This window comes from Mirounga angustirostris, unplaced genomic scaffold (assembly GCF_029215605.1).
Source record: "Mirounga angustirostris isolate CCGP_5_RB_7025 unplaced genomic scaffold, mMirAng1.0.hap1 SCAF_3, whole genome shotgun sequence".
Taxonomy (NCBI): domain Eukaryota; kingdom Metazoa; phylum Chordata; class Mammalia; order Carnivora; family Phocidae; genus Mirounga; species Mirounga angustirostris.
Window position 1 is genome coordinate 132,619,065 of NW_026991711.1, and position 22,228 is coordinate 132,641,292.

General features: G+C 43.9%; 1 protein-coding gene across 5 annotated transcripts in view; it reads right to left on the minus strand.

Annotated features, from left to right (window-relative positions):
• The window catches only part of STK39 (serine/threonine kinase 39), a 314,903-nt gene that overhangs the window by 219,809 nt on the left and 72,866 nt on the right, over positions 1-22,228 (minus strand). For all 5 annotated transcript variants that reach the window (XM_064586647.1, XM_045868683.3, XM_045868682.3 and 2 more), the window contains exons 3-5: positions 20,536-20,644; positions 17,314-17,455; positions 15,842-15,897 (exon numbers count right to left, since the gene is read on the minus strand). In XM_064586647.1, coding sequence (XP_064442717.1) covers positions 15,842-15,897; positions 17,314-17,455; positions 20,536-20,644 — 307 coding nt within the window. The remainder of the gene's footprint in view (positions 1-15,841; positions 15,898-17,313; positions 17,456-20,535; positions 20,645-22,228) is intronic.

Here is a 22,228-nt window from a genome sequence, read left to right on the forward strand (position 1 = left end):
AGGGTCCTGGGATCGAGCCCCCACATCAGGCTCCCTGCTCTGTGGGAAGCCTGCTTCTCCCTCTCCCACTCCCCCTGCTTGTGTTCCCTCTCTCGTGCTGTCTCTCTCTGTCAAATAAATAAATAAATAAATAAATCTTTAAAAAAAAAACAAAACACCGTACTGAGTTCTTATTGTGTTGTTTTTATAAAAGGTGTGCCGGTGGTAAGCACCCTACTCACGGTTCCAGAAGCTCAGGGTGTTCACAATAACCTCTACTCCCTGTGGGATTTAAAGCCGGGGGCTTCCAGAGCTTTGATTTAGATGCAACCCTGGCCTTCTGGTGAGAGCCAACGTGGGAACATGTGATATCAATTTAAATAGCAAATGTTACATGACCCAAACAGCATGAATAGAAGGAATACATTAATGTGCCCAGCATCTGGGTCCTCAGAACTAAAGAGGTCATCCTCGGCTTGCTGGCAATTCCTAGGCGCCCTCTCCCCGCTGGCTTTCTTGGTGAGGGAAGGAAACTACAGACCAGGGTAAGGAGAGGCCTTAGCAGTTACAGAATCAAAAGCACCCCTCCTGCGACTGCAATCCAGCTTATTCCATCCAGACTCATCTTCCTCAAGTGCAGGTCTGACCATAGTCCCCTCTGGTCAAACTCTCTCTCCCGACAAGGCAAGTGGAGACGGGCGAAGCACCCCCGCGCCCCTCCTCCTCCTCCCCGCGGCCACAGGTCCTCGGTCCTCGGGCGGGTGGGAGCCGGCAGGCTGCCGGACTATTGCTTCCAACTGCGGTGCCTCCCGGTCACCGCACGCTCTGGCGCCGCGGTTTTAGCTGCTTTCACTGACCAAGGCCCTGTTTCCCAGGTTCATTTTCTTAACATATGATGACAGCCAACCTTTCCACCACTTTTACTGTTTATTGCATTTTTGTTTGTAAATGAAGTAGGAACGACTTTTCACTCTCCTGGAGCCCTGCCATCTTCAGAGAGTCGTCAGAGCTCCGGGCACTGAGAGCGGAACCAGGGAGGGCCGTCCCCTCGGGCCTGCTGGGAATGCCGGCAAACCCAGACTTGGAAGTGGCTGAAGGGATGCCTCCAGTCCGCTGGGTGGGCACCGCACCCCTGGGTACCTGGGCCATGCTCAGCGGAACGCAGCTAACCCAGAGCAAGAAGCAGGGCCGGATCCCAGGGGGCCAAGTGAAGATGTGGCAAGACCTGGGTCGTGGCTGCCAACGCTCCCTGGGCTCGGCTCCTTCCTGAAATAACACCGCCTTGCTCACAGGAGTGGTTTTCTCACTCTTCTGATGGTGGTGCTTCAGTGCACCATGAACGGAACCCAACTCTTTAGAGGCTAAAGGGTGACACACTTGGCGTGGGATTGTGTGGCCCCTACTCAGAGGCGTATCCTGAGGTCCTGACCATTTCTAGTGAGTCTCCCACCAGCAATCCCTGAAACTAAAGGGAAGAGAAGAGGCACCAAAGAAGGACACAGTGAGTACCAAGGAGCCACATTTCTGCCTCAAGAAGGCACTCTGGAATCAAACAGGCCTGTGGGTGATCCCAACTACACTCCCTGATCATTTACTTAACTGCTTCGAGCAACGGTTTCACAAGCTATAAAATGGGGAGCTCAGAACATATATAGTAGATTCTCAATAACAGTCCTTGTTGGCTGCCTACCCAACATCCATACCCATCCATTCTTCTCTGCCAGAATCCTGATTTTGTTTGCCAGGCCTCAGGGGATTAATCGTACCTGCTCTAAGCCAATCATGGTGTTTGGTTCCTCTTACCAGTGGAGGATCTGAGGGTCTGCCCTAGTCCTGGCCCATAAGATCCAGGGGGCATACAGTGCAAGCTCTTGCACGGAAATTCTTTGCCTGTATAGAAGAACCACCATAGAAGGCTCCTTTACTGCCCACTCCCCAGCCCGTTGAGGGCACTGCCATCGAGGATAGGAAGCTGGGAGAGAGCAGCCCATGGGGACAGGCTCTGGCCGACATAGTGAGGTGCAGAACAGAAAGCAGGATAGAGCCCATGACCTCTGGGATATCGCTGGGCTTCTGCACCAACCCTGGAACCTAATGCCCCAGACTTCTGTTATGTGAGATAATTAAATGTCCTTATTGCTTAATCTCCTGCCCGTCAAGCACTCTGGCATTTGTACCCAAAGGCTTCCTAACTCCAAATCACCTGTCTTTCCCCAGGCCCACCATGTTAATTCATGCTTCCTGATGACTAAGGGTTAACCATTGCATTAGAGGCTAAAGGCACTGCAATCCCCAAAAGGACTCAGTAAAATCAGCAAAAAAACAATTTAGTACACAGTGCAATTCTGGAGTTTTAAACAGCTCTAGTATTTTTTTTTTTAAACAGCTCTAGTATTAAGCATGGCTTTTAATGCAGGGGCACAAATTAAAACAAATAAATGCACAGGCATCTCAAGGGGGAAAAAAAAAACCACTGCAAGAAGAGTTTAGTTCCCTTTTTTTTGCCAATAGTTTCTGTTTTGGGCTACACTCACATAAACCTGCCAGAGACAGAACAATACACTTCTAAGAAAATAAGAGAAAGAAGTATCTTTGACTTTTGCTACTCAAAAGTGGGGTCCACAGACCAGAACCATCAGCATCACTGAGGAGCCTCGGAGAAATGTGGACTCTTGGGTCCCACCCCAGACTTACTGAGTCAGCATCTGCATTGTAGCAGGATCCCTAGCTGATGTGATGCACAGGGAAGTTGGAGAAGCATTGCTCAAGAGTATGGTCTTCCTAGCAGGTGCTATGGCCTGATTCGGTACGACTGGATGACCCCAAAGTGTTGCCAACACCATGGCTTCCCTCTTTCACCTCTTAGATGCAAAGAACTCCAGTAGTGGAGAGAGAGTAGCAGGAAAAAAGTATTTATGCGTGCACACTCATGTATTTTATGACCCAGTAAACACGAGGGCAATACTAGAAACCTAAATCACGTCCCACAAAGAACTGACCCTGTGATTCTCAAGGGTGTGTCAAGCGGCACAAACAAATTCACACACGTGGCACACTCCAATTTGTACAAAATCTTTTTTTAAAATACATGAAGATAATTTATGATCACAATACTTATTAACAGTCCATCAGTAACAGCTGCTCAGTAGAGCGCCAGGGTACAGAGAAGATAGGCTTCGGGTAGGTATCATTCTCAGCACAGATGTTAGTAACACTATTCCTCCCTCAACCTCTGATATGCAATTTTGTGAGGGTGATAGATGATTAGAACGATAACCTTGAATCTGCTCATCTTTTAAGCAAATGATAAACGTGTTGGCACCTTATCTACTATTCGTAATCACTACTTTATTACGGATTGGGACACACCACCTGCCCTGCTCAGGAGGAAGGCTGGCACCTCACGAGGGACCAGACAGAACCAAAACAAGTTCTCTGAAACCCTCACTCTCCACCCAATCTCCTTTCCTCTAGTCAGACTCCTGGTTTTTCACTCTTATTTATTCCTTCTTGTACGCAAATGGTGTTCAGTGGCCTTCTCTGACTCTAGAGGCTGCAGCCCCCAACCACAACATGGTGTCCCAGGCATCCACTCACAGAAGACACCATCTGCCATATTTCCCGAGGCTGCACCCGAGAGTCACTTCTCGGCTGCTCTGAAAAACCCGCGTTTCCCATCAATGAATGAGGAAGGGAGAGGCAGTCCTTTTCTGACAACAGAAGAAAAAATCAGAAGACATCACATCTGTATTCCCTAAAGGAAGAGTTTCACCTTCCAAATAAAAGAGACACAAAGAAGCAAACCTTCCCACCACTGGCCTTTCATGTGGGTAGGCTCTCAAAATTGCCACCAACAGGTTTCCTTCAAGTGTGCTATATTTTAACTCATATAGGAGAAGTTCTTACTTTGTACTTTGTACACGGAATCAACATCCCATTCATGATGCCACAGACGAATAACAAGAAAATGTCCACAGGAGATTGACTGCTAAAAGTGCTGAGGCTCCACAAGCGACCACTCACTCCCTAATTCCTCATTCTCCCCATTCTCCCACTCGGGACAACCCAGGCTTAAGAGGGACAAAAAGACAGAAGGTAAGTGTTGGCTGATGTCAATTCACATCTGGTTCACAGTTCAGCTGACTAATGCGATCAATTAGCCAAAGCGTGAAGGAGAACACGAGTTTAAGATGACAGCAAACCGCAGATCATCTGCCCGTCTATGTGAGAGCCACAGAACCCTTCACCAAAGCAGGTGAATTCCCAGTGACAAGTGGAGCCAGAAGCCATACCTGGTGGGGCACCAGCAGAAGGCAGGAGAAGGCTGGAGCAGTAATCCCAGGCCAGCTGTGCTAAAGGTGCCAGGCACGAGCCAGCTTTCTCAAGTCCAATGACAGGCATGACCAAGAACTCACTAGTGGTCAGCTTTCTATCAAATGTGGTAATTACGGTGAGCAAAGGAAAACCACAGATGATCCCCAAATCACAAATCCATTCTTCCCTGGCTCCCCAGTGAGGGCGGGATATCTGTAAAGATGTTCTGGTAAAAGTACTCACAGGACAGATACTTGGCTTACTCTCCCCTCCATGCCCAAGACCATCCTCTGATTTGAAAGCTTTCAAACAGGATAGAGAATTTCTTTAGTGACTGAGGCTTATGAAGGGCCACTCTAATATTTTGATGTAAGACAGGTCCTGGAGAAAGTCTTGTCAACCTTCCTTATTCTGCAGCTGAAAAAACTGAGCACCGGGGGGGGGGCTGAACTGTCAAAAGGCACAGTGTGAAGAGCGGGGGTGGGTGAGGGGAGCCCAATGGTAAGGAAGTGAGCTAAGGCCTGAAAGAGAAGTCAGGAGATCTGAGAATGATTGGCTCTTAGGACCTTGAAAATGACCTTAAAGGCATCCACAATCGCTCAGCAGTCCTCAGTCCCCTCATCCCTAAGACCTACTTTGCTGAAGTGACAGTGCTATTGAAAGGAGAGCACTAGGTAAGTATATTAGACAGGTATCATTTCCCAAGCCCAACGCATGCTCTGAAGTCAATGGGAGCTCCTGGCTGGCCGTATTTGCAAAGACGGGCACAAGCAACTTAGATCAAATATTAATAAGTCTAAATTTCCAATGCAATATTCATATACCTGCAGGTGGTCTTTTTCATACAAATCTCCACTTAACTAGCTCTAATATCAGAAGCTTTCAATAAACTAGAATGACCCATCTGTACACTCTACAAGAGATGGTCCCTACGGGAGATGATTAAAACAGCACAATTCCAGTTGCCACAAGTATTTAAAGCAACAATTTACATCATTTCCACAAAGTTTGGAGAAGAATTAGTTGAAGCTAACACAATCTTCAAAGAATCTGCAGATTTTTAAATCTACAATAAAGAAAACCTCACATTGAAGAATCTTAACACTGAAGAGTCACTGAAATATGAGGATCACATTATTCAACTCTGTTGCTCAGTATTCTTTTAATCTACATTTACTAAATAGTCATATTTTCATTAATTCATTCAACGACTATTTACTGAGCTCTTACTAAGTGTCATTTCCGGTTTTAAACACTGGGACTGTAAAACAGAAACCCCTCCTTCATGAAGCTGACCTTTAAGTTGGGGCAGCAGCGGGAAGGAGAGGTAAATACGGTCAGCAAGCAAAATCGCTAAGTGCAGCACACAGCAGTGCTTCTCAGACTTCAGTGAGTATCACAGTCACCTGAGGGCTTCTTCACATACATACCGCTGGGCTCCGCTCCTCCCCAAGTTTCAGATTCAGCAGCCCCAGGGGTGGAAGAACACAGAATTTACGTTTTTATCAAGTTCCCAAGGTGATGGTGATACTGCTGGTCTAGGACCACACATCGACAACTGTACACCGAGGTATGCAGTAAAGAAAAAGAGATCAGGAGAGAGGAAATCCAGGGCAGAGGAGTCTGCAATTTACCACAGAATTGCCACGGAAACCTCACTGATGTGACATGTGAGCTAAGATCTGAGGGAGGTACTGGAAAGTCTATTTGGGATTGAGCAGCCGGTGCAAAGGTCCTGAGGCAGGAGCATGCATGGCAAGGAGGCCAGTTTGACTGGAATAGAGTGAGGGAGAAGATGGAGGAAGAGATGAGGTCAACAAGATCATGTTAGGGGCCAAATCTTGTAAGGCCGGGCCACCATATGAGTTATGACTTCACTCTGAGATGGGAAGGCAGTGGAGGGCTTTGAGTAAGGGCGTGACACAAGCCGACTTAGTTTAACGGCATCCGTCTGGCTGCCATTTAGAGAACGGAAGGGGACCTCTTAGGAGACCACCTCAATAACGTAGGCAAGAGCTGAGGGTGGCCCAGACCAGGATGAGAGGGGAGGTGGTGAGACATGGTCAGCAAGAGGATTTGCTGACAAACTGGGCAGGATGGGTATGAGAGAAAGAGAAGGATCAGAGAATACCAATCCCTAGCCTATGCCATGGAAGGACGGAGCTGCCATTTTTAAAAGAAGCGGGAAGACTATGAGAAGGGCATTCTGTTAGGGGGGGTGGGGGTTATAGAGCTTTTCTGTATTGAAATTATACAAGCTTTAGAGTTAAAAGGAAACTTGAGAGGCCAAGAACCTCATTTTATAGGTGATACAATGGCCAGCAAAGGACTTGGTTGGGGGCTCAGGCTAAGTTAGTGACTCAGAAAGCTAGATAGTCCTTGGTTACTGTGTCTTCAAGTGTATTCCATGTACTCAAGGGTTAAATCTATATTCCAGAGAGTATAAATACATGTTAACTCTATTCAGATTTCCTACAAATCTCTAACTTATGGTAGGACATATGTAGTACCTTCTAATATGTTACTGATCAAAAACACCTTTCCCCAAATCATTCATATTTACCATGCACATTTAAGATTTATTCCCCATGACAATCTATTACCCTAGACCTCATGGGGCTAACGTAGATTCCCCACATTTCCCTCCACTGACAAATTTTTGAAATTAAATACCATAGTTAACTTTTTAATAGGCTTCACCTGAACTGTAAACTTAGGCCAGTACACACGGTGTCCGCATTGCCGACCATCGTATCTGCCCCAAGGGCTAGGCCTGCAGCACAACAAAAGCTCAGGAAAGATCTGCCAACCGGGGCGCCTGGGTGGCTCAGACGGTTAAGCGTCTGCCTTCAGCTCAGGTCAGGATCTCAGGGTCCTGGGACCAAGTCCAGCAATGGGGAAATCCCTGCTCAGTGGGGAGTCTGCTTGTTCCTCTCCCTCTGCCCCTCCCCCTGCTTGTGCTCTCACTCTCTCTGTCAAATAAATAAATAAAACCTTAAAAAAAAAAAATCTGCCAATCAACCACTTCAGGCGCATTAAACCCAAACAACTGATGTTCACCTTTTCACCAGGGAAGGGCCGTTTTTTGTTATAACAAATGCAGGTTCTGGGAAGCAGACAAATAAATGAAGAAATGATCATGCAAAGAACTGAACTGGACTGCTCTGCTCTTTGTCTAACAACTCTTGTTTTTCCCAGACCTCAGCAGCTTGTGGGAATATATAAAATGTAATTTAATTACGACACTGCAGGCCATTAAAGGCAGGGAGGAAAAAAGAGAAGAAGGAAGGAAAGAAGGGAAGGGAGGGAGGCAAGGAAGAAGGAAGACCAAGTCCCAACGGCCCCATGTCCTCCTAGACCCTCCTCCTTAAAGCTCAACCGTGTGCCCCATGCAGCTAATGTGCACAGCTGGGGAAATATTCCAGCGGACGGGCAGAGCAAAGGGATTCCCCCCATCGCATTCACCCAGGAAGACTTCCTTAAGTTGTTGCTCAGACAACTGCTAGTAGCTGTTAAAGGATGGGAAGCTGCTTGAAATCTCCCCAAGTATTTCTTACTGATGATAAACACATGGAGTGGATATAACTGGGTTTCCAGAATTGAATGCATTCTTGCTTCATGCTAGGGGTTGCACCAAATGTTACCGTTTGATTTGTCAAGATCCCAAAATTCAGGGAGCTACATTAATTTGCTGTCCTTATTTACTTAAACAAACAAAAAATGTGTATGTGAAAACTACGGCATAATTCATTAAACCACGATTCACATAATGATAAACTTCCTGAAAGTCAAAACATACATTTTGGTTCCCTATAAAGCACTTTATGCCCTCCAAAGATCTTCACTTGCACACATACTCTATGTTCGGAGTGTGCCACTCTTCTTAATTCGTGTGTACTGCTTCACTCTTCCTTAACTGTATTAATCATTTCATGGGTAGCTGCCTAACACAGAGCTTGCCTTACAGCAGGAAGCAGAAAAGCGTGGGTGGACAAGACTGGAAAAACAGGCAGGGCCTTCATATGCCATATTAGGGAGCTAAGGGCTTTATTCCACCAGCAACAGTTTTAAACTTTATGCAAGGGAATTATATGGTCAGATCTGCATTGCACATTTTTCACCCTGGTGATATGGGGGAAATCAATGGGGTAAAGAAAAAGGGAGAGCAAAATGATATGGCAGGGTCAGAGAGAGGGCCTACAGCCTCTTCCCCCTGATCTCACAAGGCCTAAAGAATTAAAGGGCCCCACCCCCATTTCAATACAAAAGCAATGTGAGCTACCTAATTCTAAAATGGAATGTGTGTTAATTCCTTTAACCCTCTAGTATTTTTCCACTGTTTGGATATGGCAACTGAGGCACAGAGTGCTTAATTAACTTGGTCACGGGGCTAGAAGGAGTGAAACCACAGCAGTCTGATGTCAGAGCCCTGCTCTAGGCCAAGGCACCCACAAATACAATGACGTCGTCATTTCCTGATTCAACGCCTCAGGGGCCTTTGGACTTTCTGATATGAATCAGAGCCTGCTGCCTCCCTTGCACACAGGGAGCCCACATGACCTTGCATGAAGCAGCAGCCCCTCCTAGCAAAAGAAATACTCCCTCCACCCATTCCTCCATCCCCCATCGAAATGCATTTCACCAGAGCTAGAGCACAGAAGGAAAACAAAAGAACCTAGCAGCTATGGGAATAAAAACTTCACCACCAAAAAAAACACACAAAAAAGCACAACTTCACCACTACACGCACCTTCCTCTGGCTCCTTGAGAAGAACACCAGAGTACTGGAAGCAAGTTAAATCTAGTTGCGTGTTTTCCTGGCAGAAGTTTTAGTCCTAAATGTCCAAGACGCAGACTGAAGTTCAAGATGTTCTCAAAGGCTGACTAAGGATATAATCTCCCTCCCAAAAAATAGAGACACTATCCAAAGTCATACCAATGTGCCTCAGACAGTGAAAAACCCAAGGCACACATAAGCTTGATTAGGATGGTCTCAGATACACTGAGATAGATGTAATGATAACTTTCTAGACTTCTAAAGTATTAGGCTGATTTAGCTCAATATCAAATTTGTTATGAAAAACTAGGAATGGAAATTCACATTCACATTCACATTCACACACACACACACTAACAGTCAAAAGGCAAAAGTAAGAAAATGAGCGTAAGAACTACCTAATAATATAATGCAGTGGTATGCTTCTACAAAGTTCTTCAGAAAGCAAATGTTCTGAAATCAACATTTTAAAAGCACATTAAGAGTGGTCACTATTTTAAAGAATCCTAGGATAAATAATTTTGCAGCGACCACCCCAAAGCGACCTGTTTTATATGAATTTCTTCTTAGAATAGTGCCTCTCATTAATTCCAGACAAACAGACTTAGTCACTTGCCAGATAAGACCTAAGCTCTTCCTGACAGTATGGCAGAACATCAGACTGGAAAATAAAATGCTAGGCCGTGGGAAGAGCATGACTTTCAAATGGCCACTCCTTCTATCACGTATTGTAGCAGACACCTTTACATTTACCGAGGCATCCTGTCCAAGTTTATTACCAGGAAGTCACACATTCAGGTCCTCTGAGCACAGAAGATACAATGAGAAGTAAAGCATTTTCTTTTAAACTCTGAGTAGGCAGTCCTCAAGTTTTAATCGATTACACCAAACCTGAAGTTTTCCAGTCTAAAAAAAGTGTGGTGTCACTATTGTGCTTTAATTTGACACCCCGTGACACCCGAGAGGATTACTTATTCTATATCCTAAAACCTTACCAGAGACTTGTGTCTCAAACTGAAGGAGCAGAGAGGGGAAAACGTACAGAATATGTTCCCTGGCTTCAAAATGGAATCGCCATGCAGAGGTGTAGAAGAGCGAGTGATTGCTACTGGTCTTCCATCCCAAACTGAGATCATTTATACACAGATTTAGGGCTATCTTCCTAGAAATCCCACAGACATGGGATCACAGGCTCTGCAGCCAGATCCCGGAATCTGAAGCCTACTTGTGACCTGGGCAACTTACTTCCCCTCTCTGTACCTTAGTTTCTTGTCTGTAAAATGGGCACATTTACAGGGCTGCAGTGAACAAATCACAATGTGCTCAGCACACAGAACCCAGCCTGAAATACAGGAAGCACTCAATACACATTAGTTACTGATTTTATATCCCAAGTCAATAGAAATGTATATAATTCCCACAGAATCTGTACTTTTGGAAACAGAACCAAGCATATTTGCCTTATTCACCACACTTGTTGGCTGAATGAGAGTTTCTCATGGTCTGAACCAGGAATCCTAATTTCCCCCCCCTTTTTTTTAAGATGTTATTTATTTATTTGACAGAGAGAGAGAGAGCACGCACAAGCAGGCAGAATCACAGGCAGAGGGAGAAGCAGGCTCCTCGCTGAGCAGGGAGCCCGACATGGGGCTCAATCCCAGGACCCTGAGATCATGACCTGAGCTGAAGGCAGTTGCTTAACCATCTGAGCCACCCAGGTGTCCCTTAATTTCCCCTTTTCTAATAAAAAATTCTGAGAAAGGAAATATATAAATGGTAGAGTGATTTAAATAAAAATTGTTTTCTATTAGAAGAGCACAAATACTCTTTTTAAAAGCAATGCTCATAACAATACTCTCAAGGTAAACAAATATTACATTCAAAGAAGTAAATGCAAACTTCTCTCCTGCTTAAATTTTATTTCAAAAAATAGGGCTTAAAGAACATAAAGATGCAAAGAGAAAGGGCACAAACAGCCTGAACAAAAGCAATTTATTATCTACCCAAATATAATAGGCAGCTTTCAACCCTTCCACCCACCTCCCCTACTTCACCCACCAGAAAAGATAGCAGCAAAAGACCCAGAGACTCCTGGTCCCCGTTCTCATTCAGGCAGTAACCAGTCGCCTGGCCAACAGAGTCAAACTCCTAGAAAACAGGGATAGCATCAGCATCTGTCTGTTCCAAGGAAGCATTACAAGTGTTTTCTTAAAGCAATAACCTTATTTCAGAGTTAAAACCAAAATAATAATAATAATAGTTATTATTATTATAATTATTTTAAGTACCATAGGAATTCGATGTTGTGCTCAGGTTAAAGAGTATGGAAAAAATTGAATATGAATTCTAGAAAGCCATAGCCCCAGAGATGTAGAAACTGTACAGTTTAAATGCCTGTTAATCCAGGGCGCCTGGGTGGCTCAGTCACTTAAGTGACCCACTCTGGATTTCAGCTCAGGTCAGGATCTCAGGGTCATCGAGCCCCACGTTGGGCTCTGTGCTGGGTGTGGAGCCTGCTTAAGATTCTCTCTCTCTGCCCCTCCCCATCTACACCCCGCCCCGCTTGTACTTGCTGGCTCGCTCTCAAAAAAAAATAACTAAATAAAAATAAATAAATGCCTATTACCCCCCCATCACACATCCGGGAAACGGCCATTTCAGCCCATAGTGTGGCACACGCAGGAAGTCACATGCTCGGAAGGGATGACAGCGAGGGCCCAGAATGGTGGTACACAAAGCCTTCCCTACGCACCAGGCTTAGCACTTCACACACCACAACCCGGGTGGTGGCTTTCCCCACGTGCCCTTCTGAGCCCAGCAGCCCCCATGGTGCAAGCAACACCACCATCCATGGTGAGGAGAAAATACCCAAGGCCCAAGAGGGGGAGAGAAATTCAGGAAATCTTACTTCAAGGGATCCCAACTGAGGAAAAGAAAAGGCCGATGTGCTACAGAAGGCCTGGAGAAAGAGCTCAGGTCATTAATCTGACAAGAATAATAGATGAAGTGACTGGCAAAGCACCAAGTGGCAGAATAAGGCAAGGGTTGACCTGCCTTCGCATGTCAAAGGCAGTTCACTGCTATTTTGACCCTCTTAGTGAGCAGTGATCATTTCATCACCAGAGAGAAAATCAGTCATATTTTTTTTTATCAGCTTAGAACAAGATTAATGACAAAGTAACTTCCAAGTTCCATAATTAATAAACATTAGCTTTTTATAACTCACACAAGCCCCTCAGAGCTGAACCCCTAGCAAGACTAATTTGAGGTACCTATGACCTGCCGGTGGTGCAGGGGAGGGTCAGTGCGAGCCTGTCGGTGGCAATGAAAGCAGTAACAGCAGCGACAGTAAGAAGAGTAACACAAGAACCACAGAGGCTATTGCCTGCACGCCATGCGCCAGCCACTGTTACCATCGCTGGGTGGGAAGAACCGCATTCGATGCCACAAGGAGAGATGAGGGGGAGATATCTGTATCCCTCTTTAAGGAAACAGAGTCTTATAGAAGTTGAGTAGCCTGACCAAGGTCACAGAGCTTGAGTGGTGACCTGGGAATCTCCACCATGCCAGTTCATCCGCGACCTTGCACCCTGAACTTGAGTGCTCAGAGGTGGGAGAGTCTGAAGCTTCTGTCCACAGACGTTTCCAGTTGTCACTTGTTTTGTTGAAGTTTTTTTTTTTTTTTCTAAATGCCCCTAGCCTGCGGGGTCAGGGCCACTCTCTAGTGTAAGAACAAGATATGTTAGGACCCCTGGGTGGCTCAGTCGGTTAAGCGTCTGCCTTCAGCTCAGGTCATGATCCCAGGGCCCTGGGATCGAGCCCCGCATCGGGCTCCCTGCTCAGCGGGGAATCTGCTTCTCCCTGTCCCTCTGCCTGCCGCTCTCCCCCTGCTTGTGCTCGTTCACTCTCTGTGTCAAATGAGTAAACAAAATCTTTAAAAAAAAAAAAAAAGATATGCATACATAAGGCACTAACTTAGATGGCTCAAGGACAAAATTCAGTGTTAGTAATAAGAGCCACAAAGTAGAGAGGGGGAAGATACATGAATTAATGATCATTACTGATGCCGGGTGATGGGTATACATGAGGTTCTTCCTACTCTTTTCTACTGTAGGCTACATATGAAAATTTTTACCATAAACGGTTTAAAAATGACTTTGACTAATTGACAGTTTATGAAGTTTATTAAGTCATTTCCTGTCATTTTTTTCCCCAGGTCATACTTTTACACAGTTCAAAATTCAAAACGTTATAGAGGGTACACACCACACAGTCCCACTCCTCGTTATCCTTCTAATGTTTCTTTGTATAAATATAGAGAGATATTCTTATTTCTCCCATTTCTTTCACAAAAGGTGACATACACATTCTATTTCACCCTGTTGTATTCACTTAACCACATAGCCTGGAGATTTTTTTCCTTCACATCAGTGTATAGCGGGCTTTTCATTCTCCATGACAGCTGGTGGCTCTCCCATAATGCAGAGAGGCCATCTACCATATTTAACTGGGACACCTACGTTGTTTCCAATCTCCTGCAACCAGAAACAGTGCTCCAATAAATAAGCTTATAATGTTATCCCTGCCTACTGCACATTTTGGGTGTACTAAGCATTTCTCACATTTACGTACTTATTTTAACAACCATATCAGCAGTTGTTTCATGGGACATGAAGCTTACACAATTTGGGAAACCCTCTGTAATACAGACAATACAAAATTAAAAATCAAAGTTAGGTATGAATATGTCTATTTCTTTAAAATTAAAAATTCATACCGATTCACTGGAGTCCTAAGGATTAATAAGTTCCTTTCTTCTGAAATAGCTTTAGACAACTTAACAAAAATGCCTACACAGAAATACCTCCTGATTGCAGGTTGGCTTCTCCTCTCCACCTAGAACAGTCTGCAACTCCCAGAAATACAAAGCACTTACAGGACCCTGAATCTTAAGTTTCAACAGGCGCACAGGATATCTGTGTCTTCTCGAATGATAGGCAGTATCAATCATCACCATCTCACAGATGGGGAAACTGAGGCTTAGAGATGCAACAACTTGCCCCACTCTGCTCCATGGATCTGAAACCAGGCCTGTTTGATGCCAAGGCTCCGTGTTTAACTGATACACAGAGTGCCTCCACAGTGGTCTCAAGCCAATGACTGTATTTGACTCAATGTATCTCTTCAATGAGAGGAATAATAAAGGATAACGCTTTCATTATTAGTTTTCCAGGGAAGAAACATTTGATTTGAAATATATTCTGTTTCCCTTCTATATTTTTAAAACATCTTTTCTCCCCTTTAAAAGGAAATAAATAAAAGTCCCCTTGAATGTACCCAACTAAACACAGAGCCCAAGGTCAGCACTGTGCCTGTCATACAGACCAGGCATCACCTGACAGGTTCTCTGGCACCTAGAGAGGAACAAACAATGAATCAAAGAGATGACTCAAGGCTTATCCTTTGTGTTGGGGGTGTGTTTGTTTTCTGCTGAGCTCTCGCATTTCCAATAATACCCCAGATCCTCGCATTTGTCCAGAAACAAAACTAGAACCAAGGAGTGTGATCAACTCTGCTCTAAGAACTTGATATGCAAAGACCCTAAACCCTAAATACTGGAAGAGAGGCCTCTTCCACTCCAACTCAGAGAGCAGCATACCAGGCTAATGAAAGATTTGGGGCGAGATTTGGTGCTCTTCCACAATAGGAGCCCCATGAACGATTCGCGCCAAGGATGCTGCCAGGACATGCTGTTAGTAATATTCAGTGCCTGGAAGCCAGAGGGCTGAGCACCCTGCGGTGACGGGGACAGTGCAGGTCAAGGAAGGACCGTCCAGTCAAAAATGCAAAAAGCAGAGATGGCTGAGAGGATGGTGGAGGCAGGCCTTCCTGGACATGGGGTGAAACAAGAGTCAATATAGACACGGCTACATTTTATCCCAGGCCTTTCCAGTTACTCTCGGCACAATAACAAAATGACAAGTTCTGCACGCAGAGGCCACCTGTCTGGTGCATTCCCTCTACAGACACCCACTGCACCTGCAGGCCAACTGCCATCAACAGCCAGGCATGGGCACACGGGTGGGTGTAAGACCAAAATAACCCAGAGACTTTAAGGGTTGACAATGCTTTCAGCCACCTCTTCAGAAGTCCAGGGGCTTAAATTAATAGAAGGGTACAGTGTTTTAAACTTTCAAACTCGTCAGAAAAACTCTCAAAAGTGCTTTTCTTGCAGTCACGTAAATACCACCTTTATTCAACCTGAAAGGTAGAAAAAATAAAATTGAAAGTAAAATTGTCTTTATCAAAAGGCTATGTTCTGAAATAGCACTGTTTATTGGATGATCTAACAAAAATTTATCAAAATAATAGGGAAAAAAGGGGGGTGCCTGGGTGGCTCAGTTGGTAAAGCGTCCAACTCTTGGTTTCAGCTCAGGTCACGATCTCACGCTCAGCGGGGAGTCTGCTTGAGTTTCTCTCTTCCTCTCCCTCTGCCCCTCCCCACCACTTACTCTCTCTCTCTCTCAAATAAATCTTAAAAAATAATAATAATAGGAAAAATATTCTGCCTCAGACCCAAACATTCTAGAACAGGGCAGCCCAGATACATTCTTAAAATAGATTACAGGCATTCATTCATTCATTCATTTATTCATTCACTCATTATTTATTTGGAATGATAATGAATGATATCCCTTGAAATGATAATAATGATATTCCTTGAAACTGTAACATTTCTGTCAAAAGAATTTTTATTTTTATCAGCTTTACCTGCTATTTGTACTGAACCATCCTCACCCAGAAGAATATTACCAGCTTTCAAATCCCTGTTAGGAAAAAAAAAATGGAGAATAAATTATGGAATACAGACATTATATTGCATTAATCCACTCAGAGAGATTTAAAAACACATCACATAATGTAGCTATTTAACATAATTAACATTTTATAAATATGAAAATTATATCACAGATTTTTTAAGTTATAGGGATAAGTTGTGATTTTATATAGCTTGCTCCTGGGAGATGGTTAGGATTTTAGTAACAAATAGTTTATATGGAATCATTATCCAAATTGAATTAAATCAGTAGTGAGTACATTCTTTATGTTATAGAGTTAGAGGCTGTCCATTGACTCACCATACCATCATTTTATCGAGAATTAAAGCTGAAAATTCTATGTAAAGCTGTTCTACTTCCACTCAAATGTGTCTGGGGTGCAACTCCAAATTAATCCCGGTGGCTTCTTAAACAATGGATTGGATCAGCCTCTCCTCTGGGGAGATGCTGACTATAAATACTAATTACAACATTCTATAATATATTTCTTCACCATATAGAAGTCTTAACTCTTCAAAAGAAAAATGACAATTTACAAGTTTGATATCTAAGGTAATATTTTTTTTCTAACTACTGAAACACTTGGCAAATATCCTTAAATATATAGGCCACGTAGAGCTCAAGGCAGGGGAATTACAATGTGAGTATTACTAATAAATGGCTATTTACTTGCAGCTATTCCTTTTTTTAAAAAAAAGATTTTATTTATTTATTGGACAGAGAGAGAGAGAGCACAAGCAGGCATCGTGGCAGGCAGATGGAGAGGGAGAAGCAGGCTCTCCGCTGAGCAGGGAGCCGGATGTGGGGCTCAATCCCAGGACCCTGGGATCATGAACTGAGCCGAAGGCAGACGCTTAATCGACTGAGCCACCCAGGCGCCCCTACTTGCAGCTATTCCTAAGGGCCCAAGTAACACGAACCCTTTTGAAACATCAAACACTCATATTTTAGGCTGTTTGGCTACTGAAAGAATGAGCATTTCATGTCACAAAAGAAGATGAAATTAGTTCCCCCTTTCTTCACACCACCATGCCAAAAGTAATGAACATATTACAATGTCTGGACCAGTTCTGCCTACATTAGAAAGGCAGAGATGCTATCCTGCTCAACTGAGCCTACTTCAAGAGGAGCATGTTAACTGATTTTTTTTAATGAGCTCACTCGGTACTTTTTATGTTCTGCTTCTATTTCAGTGAGAGCAGATAAGCCAGTCCTGCGGGTACTAATATATTTCATCCGAACGTATTCACTTGCTTCTTTCTTAAGTACTTTCTCCACATCTATTCGGCCTAGCTCTGAAATAATGTTGATGCCTACCCGCAACACATGTTCCCTTAATATTCTTTACAAGCCGGAGCTAAAGATACAAATGGCTGAATTTAAATAACTTTGCAGAAATCCTACCTGTGAATCTGACCATTTCTGTGCAGATAGTCTAAGCCTTCCAAAACCTCTTTAAGAATTGTTGCTATTATTGCCTCTTCCAGTACTCCATTCTTGTGTTCCCCTCGGTTGACGATGTATTTTATGATATCCAACATTGAACCTAGACAGAAGTGAAAACTTTGTGTAAGCATCTTCGGTACCTTTCTAGGTTGGGCTCCGCTATTTAGAAAATTAAGTGGAAATGTCAAAATATGTTGGTTTATTTAACACAATCTCCCCCTCCAAGGCATACAGTTGCATGGCGGCACAGAACCAGAAACCCTATATCCAAGTCTGCAAGAGCACTTCCGGCATGAGAAGAATTCCGGGTCAGGGACCACAAGATTGTTCAGGGTCACCTCAGGGCTAATTCCTTTCTCCTACACATACACAACTGGTTACAGGCTCAAAACAGGGTTCAAAATGTTTGAAGTGAAAAACCAAAGGAGGAAGAGGCCAGGGAAACAGACAGCTGTGAACTGATGAGAGACAGAAGCGCAGATCTTCCTGGACATCTAGAACACAGGTGGGAAGGAAGAAAAAAAAAGTATGTTGCCACTGGACCCCTGCTTATAACCAGAAGCTTCCTTTCTGTGACTCTCGGCAATCTTTATTTTTGTTCACTTGATGCATAATGCGCTGACTTCCATAATGAAATAAATACACAGTACTTTGTTACCATAAACAGATTAGTATCCTTGGCACTGTGAGTTCATGTTTCAACACATATTAATTAATATTCCAAACCTCCTGGTCATTTTAAAAGCCATAATTACCTGGGGGTTCAACATTTCTGAAGAGTTAACAAATGGCTTACCTCAGGATCTGAATCTGGCTCCAGGCTCTCTATGATTAACTGGGAGAATTGAGTTTCCCCATCAGGTATTACTACACCAGACTAGCTGCCTGCCCCTCATTAAAAGATTTAATGGGATAAAATATTATAAAAGAAAACAAATGCATATTTCCCCCCTCAGAGAAACATCTATTTATTCATTGATTCTTAAATTTGTTAATAATTGAGAAAATGAGACTTCCAAAAATGTTTCATTTTTATCTTATAAGGATATACCCTACCAGGCATGTGTGCATTTCTGGCCTGCTAAAAGAAAAATGAGCAAGAGTCCACATCTGCCCAGGTCTCCCAGACCTGTAGAAACCCGTTTAAAACCTGTTCTTCTTACCTAAAGCCCAGGGAGGCTGACGAAATTGGATTCTTTTAAAAAGACAATGACATTTTCTTTCAAGTCCTCGGGCAAGGGGATTGGGGATATTTTCGAGCTTATAAAAGGTTAACTGGGATCAAAATAAAGACAGGAAGCAAAATCCTCAGCCTGAGCTGAGTATTTGGGGCTGCCCAGGGTCCCAGGTCACCAGAATTTCTCAGTCTCCTCCGAGCTGGGGGAACCAAGCAAGAAGAGGCTCGGTGAAGGTCATCTTCCTGCCAAAGCACAGGTCTTCCAGAGCCCAGGGGCAGTCCCGACCCTCCAACACTGTAGTCTGGCTCCAGCAAGCTGCCTTTTTCTTTTTTCCCTCATTTCTTTCTTTTCATGTTTAATTAAAAACCAAAGTAGGCCCTCATGGAAACAATGACTAATAGGATTGACAAGACTGGGAACAGAACCGGACTCCGCTCTCCCAGGCTCCCCACTGAGACCTGCACAAGCAGACCCAAGGCAATTACGGCATATTTGTCCTCTCGGTTCTGGGCCTCTGCTGGATCCAAGAGTTTCTTCAAAAAAAAAAAAAAAAAGGAAAGAAATTAAGATTGCCCCCCCACCACCACCACCACCACGAGTCAGCCTTCACTGGAACTAGGTCTGCAGATTAAAATGGGCTCTACAATATAAATTCTGCGGTGCCAGTTTGGGCTTCATCCAGGCACCTCAAAATGTTCTCCTCTGCTCCTAAACCATACTTCATGTCTGGGAAAGATACAGAAGGAGTGAGAGATGCTGGGTGTTACAAAGAAAATCACTTGGGCTTCCTAAACTTCCATTTCCCTGTCTGTAAAATGAAGGTGATAATTCTTGCGGCATCTCGTAGCTTTTAAGTCAACAGGTCCCAGCACCACTTCTTTCCAGCACTAACAACTACTATGTAGGTGACCTTGGGCGAGCTGCCTAACTCTCCCAAGAGCTTCGGGGAACTTTCTGAAAAGCAGGGACGGTGACACCTGCCATTCAAAGATGCTGTCCAGATTCAAGTAAATTGCCTTGAACAGGATCTAGCCAGAGAGTAAGTGTTCCATAAAGTTAATGGTTCTCATTACCATTCTTTATCAAATAGTGATGGTAAAAGATTAAAGGAAAAATATGGGAATGTCAAAGTGTCTTGTAAGGTAAACTGTCAGTGGCTTTTGTAACTCTGGTGACCTGAGGCCAGAGGGAAAGCTCCTCTGTTTTTCAAATGCAAACACAGGATGAAAATAGTGCCACTTCAGATCAACTTGCAGAAAGCTCTTCTCCATTCAACTGAAGCAATATTTATTGAGCTCCCACTGGGTGCCAGGTTCAGTAAATGAGAAGTACAGGAGACCGTGCTCTCCTCGGCAAGTCGGAATCTAATCTAAATCTGCCCCGTCTGACACTGCAGCCGCGGGCCGGGCCATCTGCAGTTATTTAAATAGACGCTGATGAAAACTGAATAGAAATTCAGTGCCTCAGGAACACGGGCCACAAGTCAAGTATTCAAGGGCCACATGTGCCTAGTAGAAACTGGAGCGCCCAGCTCTAGAACATGTCCATCATCACTGAACGAACTCTGAACGAACAGCACTGGAAGAATTCATTATACTGCGATGTAGTAAGGACTCGAATAATATTAAAAACAAAGAGTTTAAAGAGGAAGGACTGGTTAATTTTTCTGATGAGCATGGGGGAGGCTGCAGAGAGCATGTGCGGTGTTCAGACTTGATCACCTGGAGAAGGAAGGACAGACCTCTTGGGCTGAGGAGCCACGCAGGTGAGGTGTAGGAGGACAGAGAGAGCACAGAAGATACTTAGGGAGCCTCCCCTCCACGGAGAAGGCACAGACAGTCGAGGCAGTGCAATCCAGGCTTTATTCTCTAGGTAAATAATAAACAAGCAAAACTTTTAAATACAAAAGGGAGGGGACCAAATTTAAAGTCTTAGTCAATACGCTGGCTCACACAAAAGGAAAAAAAACAACAACAACAAGCAAATCACAAAACCTACTTACCTCCACTTAGTAATTTCATGACCAGCCAAAGTTCATCTTTTACCACAAAAGAGGTGTAATAGGTCACTACATTGGGATGGCTGCACTGACTCATGGCTTGAATTTCCTTCTATAAAAAACAAAACAAAACAAAACATGACATAGTACCCTGGGGCAAAAAATCAGGAAACAAAACAGAAGGGAAACCACAACTGAGTACCTGGGCACCTTTCTTACTTAAAAGCCTACCTGGGGGCGCTGCCTAAACCTTGAGTTCAATGAAGCTACATGAGAACTAACTAATTCACCCTCATCATCAACGTGCTAGACTTGAGAAAGGCCTCTCCCGAGACCAGAGAGCCCTGTGGACCTGAAGGACAGGACAGAGAAACTTCAGATGGGCCTATCACCCAGATCACCCCCTACTCTGCAGCAGAGAGCCCTGCCACACAGGACTGAGGGCCTCCTACCTGCACCGAAGGCCTGGATGGAGAGAGAAAAGAATGAGTGAGTCCTCAGAGGACGGGGTCCCACGGCCAGCCTCAGCTCCGGTGGGCCTTAGCTCCTCCCTCGTCCAAAACTGTTTGTCTCTTAGGACTGCTGTGATGTTATAAATGAGCAAATACATATGAAAACACAAGAGCGTAATTTCCCAAAGTCTATTTCATGGTAGATAGTCCATGAAGAAAAAAAAAGGGAGAGAGGCAGGCAAAGTGATAAGCTTGGGGAACGTCATGTCCTACATCTCCCTCTAACAGGGTCACAGGGAATATTAGTACTGTCAAAGGCTCTGAGAAGTCCCGCAGTAGATAAACTGTCATAGTTGAATCCATATTAACAATGCAATTAAATAATGCTTTGTGTGTCACAGTGCAGGAAACACTACTACTGAGGAGAAATAACTTTCATACAGAGACATAAAACAATAAAGTTCTGAAATCAAACAATAAGTTACTTCAATAAACCACATTTTCCTGCGATACTCAAGTTCCCCTTGGTTTTGATGTGTCACTTTAAGTTATTGCCAGATTTCTCCTATAAAGCTTCAGTCAAATGCTAACCCTCAATTAAAGGCACCAGACCAGCATAACTGGCTTTCAAGGTGCTGTCCAAAAGCCGCAAAAAATAACATAAGTCACCAAAGAAATCTTATTTATGCTATTATGTATTTATGATGAAAGAAAAGTGTATTTATGCATCTTACAAATATTTTCAATAATAATGAGCATCTAGTTAACTTTGAATTAACTGCTAATTTCCTGGCCAGAATATTCCAATTGGAGCTGCAAATTTGCATATCCAGTCCCACTTGATCCTCCAATTGCCAAGACCCTATATGTCAGATAACTTGGCCAAAATACCATGACATATATAAACATATATACTAAGGTTTGTGTATGTGTTACAAGTGCCTTTACCAAGGATAAATATAGAAGAAAATCACTATTTTTTCCATCTTCATTATATAGCAATACTTTCCCTTCATCCTTCCCCTCAACCATTTAACTAATTACAGGTCTTCTAAATCTGACACTTTTCAAGTCGGCTACTCCTGTCCTTTGAACAAGATCTGAAACCCGAGGTCCAGTTTCCACCTGTTTCAAGTGTTAGGTTTTGATACCACAAGACGCCTCTGAAGGAGAAATGGAACACTGCCCGGACCAGTCCTATCTCAAGTCACCAGCAGCTGCTCACTGTGGGAATGGATGGCCCA